Genomic DNA, 9,055 nt, shown 5'->3' with positions numbered 1-9,055 from the left:
TCCAACTAATTGAAAGCATGTGACATGAAATAGACATCAATATAAATGAAGGAAAGCTAAAGCCTGCAATTTTTTTTCTTATGCTGAGGTTTATGGAGTATAGTAAAGAGCTAACATGGTTCAGCTTTGGAGAGCATTGGCATAATTCCTGTGTGCTGTTAATTGTCATTGTTATTGGTGAAGTCACATGCATTCAATCCAGTTCTCTGCATATTTTGTAATGTGCTAAATTACTATTGATCCATCTTGTTTGCAGATTTGTTTTTAATGGGGTGGAAAACAGGTAATAGCTTGTTACACATTTCTCTTCTGGATCCTTTATGATGATAACCAGAGGCTGGAGAAAAGATATGATAGAAGGAAATTATAGGTAAAATTTCTACCAATATATTTTTTTTCTGTGGTTTGTCTTTCTTCTGCCTTTTGTGAAGAAGTAAGTAAAGATACTTAAAAAATGTAACGCAAGCAATTACAGGATTGGCTTTGACTTACTCTTTAAAGGTGCAGAGAGGGGAACAATTTGATAATAAGTTGAGTGTGATAGAATATTTCACAAGGAGAATTTCTGAACTTGCAGAAGTGCATGCTTTGACAACGTGTCCTTTTTTTGAACTTACGTAATGACTACCTAATCAGTTGAATTACAGTGTTTTTGTTTCCTACCTAATAGCGAGAATTATATTTTAGGATATGACAAATCTTTCTGGAAGTGTTTATCACTTAGGTCCTCATCAAGGGAATTTGGTGTTTGCTATATCCTTATCGGTAGGAAATAACTGATAATAATAAGATTAAATATTCTGAGAGAAATTCCAAATAGCAGGATGCACATGGCTGAGCTCTGGATATTTGGAAATAGTTTGTCTTTTACAGTGAGGAAAAAGGCTTCTGATTCCACAGTAATACTAGGCCTTTCTTTATAACCTTGAGATGGTTCCACACTCAGTAGACTAACCATATTTGCCTAATAAATGCCACCAAATCCTTGTCTTATCTTAGGTGAATTGGGCAGTAAAGCAGAGTGCAAACATTAAGGAAGGCAGTAGATTTAAAGCCCTGGCAACTAGAGGAGCAGAAGGAAACTCATGACCCAAAGACCCCTGATGGCTGAAGTTGCAGCAGCATCTGCTCGAGCCATAACTAAACAAGTTCAACAGCAGGGGTTCTGAAGTCATTCTCTTCTGGAGTTAAATATATCTGATATGCAATACCAGGATGCTTTTCAGTTAAGTTGTGGATTGCTCTATGCTTTATATCCCGCTCCCTTGCTGGGTAACCATCAGATATGGGAATGGATCATTTTTTAACAGTTAAGCTTATTTTCCATACCCTACTACAACTGGCCTTTGACAGGAAATGAAGCTGCAAAGTGATGATTATGAAAGACATCTATCTCAGTTCAGTTAAATTATAAGGAACATTAGGACCAGGTGATATAGAGTAGCATCCCCTACTGATTAGCCAAAGGGTGTTTGGGACATTAACCTTTATAAATTATGGTGACCTTTCTTAGAGGGAGAATAACGAGATTAAGGGGAAAATGGATATGCAATGGGGAGGAACTGAAATTTCTGGTACATGTTGTTGTTTAACTGATGTGTCTCTTTGCAGGTGAAATTCTAGCATTGAAAAATGGTATCTTGAGTATGGTTACAAGGGGAAAGTATTAGACAAGTGGCTGTAAAGGATCCTCTCTTTTTCTTCCCCCTTCTGCTAAGCCTCAGAAGAAGAAGGAGGAAAACCTTTCCAGTGTCCGATCTGTGGTTTGGTTATCAAGAGGAAGAGTTACTGGAAACGACACATGGTGATTCATACAGGTTTGAAAAGTCATCAGTGTCCACTCTGTCCATTTCGCTGTGCACGCAAGGACAATCTCAAATCACACATGAAGGTAAGGGAAGTGTTTACTGACAATCAAAACACTTGAATCATCAATCACACCTATTTCATTTGCATCTGCAAGAACAAAATTTCTCTAGCTGTACTGCTAATGCTGCCTTTATATTTAAATAAAGAGACTAAAAAGAGGAAGAAATAACTTTTTTCCCTTTGCTTGCCTTTCCATTTTATGCAATGTGGAAACTGCCTTGGGTTATGTCAACTTGGTGCAGCACAAGCTGTCTGTGACTGATTTAGTTCTGGACCTGGAGCCACCAGAAGTAGGGATGTTAGCTGAGATGTGACACCATGCAAACATGGCAGTGCTGCTTTTCGGGATGCCAGCTAGCATCTTTGTAGGCCATTGCATCACACTAAGTGGGCTTACCAACTTGGCCAGCCCTAGCTGGGGATCTCTCCATTGCTTTCTATAGACAGGCCTGCAGTTTTAACTTTTTTCTCTCTGTAGTTTTTAACTGCAGGCATTTTGCGAGTGAAGGATCCAAAACAAAATGAATGAGAGATGATACTGTAATGTTTTTGTTTTCAAATGTTTCCATTAAATTTAAAGTTTGTTTTAACTTGGCCTAAGTTTTAGGCTCAAACTGAAGATGACCTTTTGAGGGAAGCAACATCTGTGTTGATATGGAAAACCGTAAAAATGTAAAGAAACTCTCTGTCTGCTTAGCTGAAGTACTACATGGTTGCAATGTACAAAATGCCTGGTCTTGTAAGCTGTAGAACATGCTTGGTGAAGCAAAAATGATACCTGTCCCGTTAGCCCATGGATGAAGAAGCTGAAGTGCAAAAAGTTTCCCCTGTTAATACAGTTCAGTTTTATAAAAACAGTGAAATGTTTTATTACAGTTAGTATTTTGTCTGTTTTAGACAAATGTGTGTAACAGAGTACCAGGCTGGTGTGGAGGGGGACAGAAATGCCTGCTCAGCTTTTATATATGCTATTGCAGAATGTGAGATCGCTGGACAGGAGTCTAACTATTTATTCACTTCAGTGTAAATGATTCATATCATTCCACTGATCACAACAGCAGATCTTGCTGTATTTCAGGTCCTTGCTAGGTCTGAAATCATCCCCCTAGAGTCTGAAGTCTCATCCCTTAACTCTTCTACTGTGGATCAATGCACTATTTATTCCCAGGCATCCTTGGTGTATCATGCTAATCCTTACCAGGTACAAGTAGGTTTGGTGTTTATGGCTCTTTCTTTTAGGATTTGGTATTCCTTGTTGACTAGAGGGCTCCTATGGCCGTCCTGAGTAAAAGATGAGTAGTAAGAATGGGAACACAGCATGATAATAAAGGTTTTTTGGTTTCAGTTGTTGACAGCCTGCACAAAAGCATGCATTGCCTAAAAGCTTGCTATTCCCTGGCAAAGACCTGTTGTCTCCTGTTTTGTAAAGGACATCCCTGTTGTTCCCTGCAGAAATTCTTGTTCTTTGGGTTTTTTTGCCTTTTGAGAATTATTATTTGCAGGTTGAGGGCCTATCCCTTCCTTTTTGGCATAGTGATTTCCATAGGTGATCACAGGTAATATGTTGGAGAAAATTAGGGACTTTTTCACTGCCTCTGTGTGCTATCAAATTGATGGCTATCAGAAACCTTTGTGCTCTTTTCTCCTCCCCACCTAACATAAACACCTTCATTCACTGAGCCCGTGGCATCTTAAAACAGACCCCTTGTACAAACATATAACATGTAGTGTTATATGTTTCATTCACTGAGCCCGTGGCATCTTAAAACAGACCCCTTGTACAAACATATAACATGTAGTGTTATTTATTTGGTAATATAGTAATTATTACCAAGTAATGCTCTGTTAGGGATCACTGAGGTCAGGCTCAGAGCTGCTTGACACAACGTACAGCCTCCCTTAGCCTTACTATAGAGATTAGAACTGAAGTCTCCTCAGCCAATGCAGTCCAATCATGCAGGTCATGGTGGACCCAGTTGTCTTTGCTGATAAAACTGCTCCCTATCTGAGATGAAGGCAATTGTCTTACAAAACTAAATATTTGGTCTTTTGTCCTTGTTATAGTCGTATGGATAAATGTAAAGAATCACAGATACAAGAATCTGAAAGATAATGTTTTACCTTAATTTCAATGGGTTTCTTACACTTTTCTCAACTGTGTAGGCCATGTGTAAAAATATTTTCTATTAAATCAAAATTGAGGTAGGGGCATGTTAGTCATGTGTCCAAGAGTGTCAGGCATAATTTGAATTCCCTTTGGTGGAAGTATAAATTGATAACAAGATTAAAAATTAAAAAATATCAGTCTTCTGATTATAAAAAAGTGCTGCTTTTAAATTTGTATGGAAATAGGTATGAGATTATAATAACTGACACACAAGCTAACAATGTTCAAAATGGGGTGAATAGACATCTGAAATGGTACAGCACATCTGGGAGCTACTTAGGATGCAGCATTGCGGTTATGCCAGTCAGACGTTTCAGCTCTCTTTGATGTCCTAGGATCCTTTGCGGAGCTACCTGGCCTTATCTCTTTCCCAGCAGGCAACCCATGAAGGTAGAGCTGCCTCTAGCTCTCCCTCCCCATGAGCCAACTGTGGCTGCAGGTGAAAACACATTTTTCAAAACCAAAAAGGCTACTCAAAATTAGGGTGCTAGGCTTGTGTTTGTCATTTGTTATAAGCCAAATTTTATTCTAGGATGCTATCACAAGCCAAGCTTTTTTCCTTTATGCTGCTCTTCAGTTTTCAGGTTTTATGTTCTGTTGATAAGGATGACAGACAAAACTTGTTTTGTCCAGCTGCAGTCCTCAAAATCTAATAGTGTTGTCTTTGTTTCCTCCTAGGCAGCATAGCCCTGAGCTGAAGCACCTCCTCTTTTATAAGTTCTTGTAGGCAATTTCCATTGAAACAGTTTATTTAGAGATTTAATTTCCATGAGTGGTTTGTGTGTGTCTCCATATGGGCCTTCCTTATTGTGTGTATCTTTAGGTTAACAAATAATAACTATATGTTATAAATACTGTGTAGTTTTATGGTGGTTATAACATGTGAGACTGGCAGAGAATACAGCATTGCCAACATTTTTAGTGTCATGTCCCCTGCTAGAGAAAATCTTAACAGAGAGCTGGATTGATTCCAGCCCTGACCATATTCAGATCTCCATGTGCTACCCACCACGTTGATGAAGCGTTCTTCCAGTAAGGGCACTTTGCCAGGACCAACTCACAACTGGAGGTGAGGAAGTGAAAGGCAAGAAAGGAAGCAGAAGGAAAGTTTCCACACAGACGCACAATGAACAAGGGAGGCTGAGAAGATTGCCTTTTAAGGCACACAGTGTTATCTGCAATTGTTATATGGCATTTAGATTCCACAGTGATAGGCACCTTAGAAAAATCCTAAAATAGACACAGTACAGAATTTTATTAGTCTGCTTTGGAGACAAATTATAGTACATACATAACCACAAATTTTGGCCCTTATTCCCAGGAATCTGGGGGTACCATCACAGGACTTGATTCTGGTATCATAGCATGGTTTCCAGGGGTGCTGAGAATGCTGAAAATGAAGCTGGACAAAATGAATGGGTAACAGAGAGAGGTGTCTTGTCCAAGCAGGCAGCAAGGGTTATGCTTGAGTCCTTCTCTCTGCTTATCTAAACATATATTCACTTGGAATATGTTGATTGCTTCTTGAGAGAGAGAGTATCTATGTTCTACTTCTGCAGAAAGCAACGGAAAGCAGTGGTGTTATTCAGCAAGATTTATTCAGGCTTTTCTGTTTTTCCTGGTAGGGAAGTAGGGATTAAATTTACCTCAGAGCAATACCACAAGCATCAGTCAGACTTTGGCCAATTGGTGTCTTTGGATCGTGCACATATCTTCCTCAGCAATTGGTGGACGGGTAGGCTGTGAGATCATACAGATATGTTCCAAGAAAGCAACAGGATATTAGCCTGAGCACTTGGAAGGGGGAACAAGGAAGAGGAACATATGGCCAAAAATAATATCTATAAACGTTCCTTGTGCTGCTATATAGACATAAGGCAGAAATGGGTGAGCCAGCTCTTCTAGCAGTGGAAAAGAAGGTTGGCATTGTGAACACATGCTGAAGCATGATGGTATGACAGAAAATGAGGAAAGGGAAGATTAAGCTTAACAGAAAAGTTAGATGTAATGGCAGGCAGGTTATGTGACCCTCAACCATGGGATCTTCCTGCGTCTGTTGCTTAGGAAGAGGGACCATGTAGTGAGATCTCAGATTAATAGTCCTGTGTAATATGAAGAGGGTTATAATCAACCTCCTGATTAGAGAGAGGCTATTAATTACACAATAGTGGAATAAGGAAAGGCCCTGAAGAATGTAACCACGTGCTCACTACCCCTTAGCGATTTGGTTTTCCCTCTTTATTCCTCAGCTAACATCAGACAACTGAATAAGCATTCCTAACCCATTTTGATGAAGTATAGGACAGGTCATTTTAAAGCATCTTCACCATGTTGGGAGAAGGAGGTCAACTGTGACTGTGTTTTATGGGACACTTTTGTGTTTAGTTTGGTTTAAGCTAACCTTAAAGAGCCCTGGGAGGTGCCTGTGATTCTGTTACCTCCCCTCAGCCGAGGGGGGGTAATGCAAACTTGCACAGCTTTTCAACAAGTGAAATCTGTGTCCTGAGTCTCAGACAGCTATCACAAGTGACTTCAAATATCTGCCTTTTAATCTTATGACTTTTTGCATATGAGACAAAGATACAACAAGAAATGCATTGATACCTTAAATCTTAAAGAAAAAAAGAAAAAAAAAATTTTTTTTTTTTTTGGAACACCTAGTCCAGTCCAGCCCTGCAGAGGGGCTTTTCTTTTTTCTTTTGCTTTCAAACAAAGCAAGGAAATAATTTCAAAAAGAAAATACTATATAAATAATGTATGTGTCCTGAGGGGAAGGATCATGTCAAAACTACCACCGTAGCACTAAACTTTTGAAAGTGCAGTATTTTAAAAATGAGCGGGTAGGCAGGTATGGCTAAATGGCCAGGTTGTGGTAGTTGGTGATTTTAGCCGTTGCTTAAAGAGATGCCCCCCATGGAAATGCTAATCCACTTGAAAGATGGTGAAAAAAATAAAACCTATAGTAGGCAAAGAAGAAAGTGATAATTAGGTCACAGAAAGTAAGTAAAGACTGAGTAGCCAGAAGCAAATATAGCAGTGAATGGATTCAGCACCCCAATCTCCTTATGTTCTGATTTTGCTCAGGGACAAAGGTTCTTAGAAAAAACATTTCCTCTTATTCTGAGTGTTAAAAAATAATAACAAAAAAACCCTGTTAAGTCCTACAAAAGGAAGTTGTATGCCAATCCTTCCCTTCCTGTGCCTCATAACTCGAAGGGAGAGTCTGTGCAAAGCATTACCCCAACTTTAAAGAGGGGGAAAAGAAAAGATCTACCTCACCAGTACTACAAAATTGCATGATGTGCCTGTGTCACTGTTTCCCTCTCTCCTACTCCTCATTGTACCCTGCTAGGTGGGATCACCTGTATTTGTAACTGTGGTACGTCTGGTACAGGCCAGTGTGCACTCCCCATGACTTAAATTGGCTGGTAAATCAGCAGGCATGTTGCTTTTAAGCATGAAAAGATGATTTAAGAAACTGATTATACCAGAAATGTTAGTATGTCAAAAAAAAAAAGGTAACAGAAAAAAGACAATGATATAAATGATCTGGTAGGGTAGGGACATGTGGTTTCTGTAAAAGAAAATGATGAGTTCTTCTACTAAGATGTTTTGAGCATGTCAGGAAATCATGGACTTAAGAATCAGTTGAAATTTATTTGGTCTTCAAAAAAGCCTTTGGCAAAGCTTCTCACTGAGAAGCTGCCAAATAAATTAAGCAATGTGATGTACTATGGCAAATTAGAAATTCACCAAAAGACAGTAAAACAAAGGCTAGAAAGGAATTAGCAATTTTAAGCATGACAAAAGGCTAACAGAGGGGTGTTCCATTACTAAGAGTGGAATTGTGCATATTTTAGCAGATGTGATCTGCACAAAATGATGACTGTGGGTAAGAGGATTGTAGACGATACAACCTTATGTGCATGAATCAAGATTAGAAAAGGCAAAGCTTGAAAGGGAATAAAAGGAGGCTGGCTGACAGATAAACAAGGGGGCAAATGAAGTTATTGTTGACAAATACAAGGTACTGCACCTTGGAAACAAGAGTCTAATCATGCACCTGGCTGTCTGATATAATGAACTGTAACTACTCAGGGACAATATCTGAGTATCGTTGTAGACAGTTCAATGAAAACGTTTTCTTGGCATGAGCAGCAGTGGTTAAAAAGTACATTTGATATTTGAATGCCTGTAGAATAAAACAGAAATAACACTGACTATTATAATGCTATTATTAACATATGGTGTGCTGCCACTTACAATATTCACTTCTGGTCACTGCATCAAAAAGATGTATCAGAAATAGAAGGGATTTTAAAAGCTGGCAATGAAAATGATTAGTAGGATGGCAAGAACTCCCTTTGAAGAAAGAAGCTGAAAAGAATGGGACTGCCAGGTATAGAAAGGAGGTGTGATCAAAATAACGCATGTGCTAGAGAAGATCATAGAATCATAGAATGTTTAGGGTTGGAAGGGACCACTAGTGGTCATCTAGTCCAACCCCCCTGCAGTGAGCAGGGACACTGCTAACTAGATCAGGTTGCTCAGAGCCCCATCCAACCTGGCCTTGAATGTTCCCAGGGATGGGGCCTCCACTACCTCTCTGGGCAACCTGTTCCAGTGTTTTACCACCCTCATTGTAAAAAATTTCTTCCTTACCTCTAGCCTGAACCTACCCTGTTCTAGTTTAAAACCATTTCCCCTTGTCCTAACACAGCTGACCCTACTAAAAAGATGTTCCCCATCTTTCCTATAGGCCCCCTTTAGGTACTGGAAGGCCGCAATCAGGTCTCCCCGTAGCCTTCTTTTCTCCAGACTGAACAAGCCCAACTCCCTCAGCCTGTCCTCATAGGAGAGGTGCTCCAGCCCTCGGACCATTTTTGTAGCCCTCCTCTGGACCCGTTCCAACAGTTCCATGTCCTTCTTGTGCTGAGGGCTCCAGAGCTGGACGCAGTACTCCAGGTGAGGTCTCACCAGAGCTGAGTAGAGGGGCAGAATCACCTCCCTCGACCTGCT

General features: G+C 39.8%; 1 protein-coding gene across 1 annotated transcript in view; it reads left to right on the top strand.

Moving 5' to 3' along the window:
* Positions 1-9,055, top strand: part of ZNF827 (zinc finger protein 827) — a 79,376-nt gene that overhangs the window by 4,091 nt on the left and 66,230 nt on the right. The window contains exon 3 of the mRNA XM_035899193.1: positions 1,719-1,891. Coding sequence (XP_035755086.1) covers positions 1,719-1,891 — 173 coding nt within the window. The remainder of the gene's footprint in view (positions 1-1,718; positions 1,892-9,055) is intronic.

Source organism: Egretta garzetta, unplaced genomic scaffold (assembly GCF_000687185.1).
Source record: "Egretta garzetta isolate BGI_Z169 unplaced genomic scaffold, ASM68718v1 scaffold258, whole genome shotgun sequence".
NCBI lineage: Eukaryota > Metazoa > Chordata > Aves > Pelecaniformes > Ardeidae > Egretta > Egretta garzetta.
The sequence above is the reverse complement of the archived record's forward strand: the minus strand, read 5'-3'. Positions and strand labels throughout refer to the sequence as shown.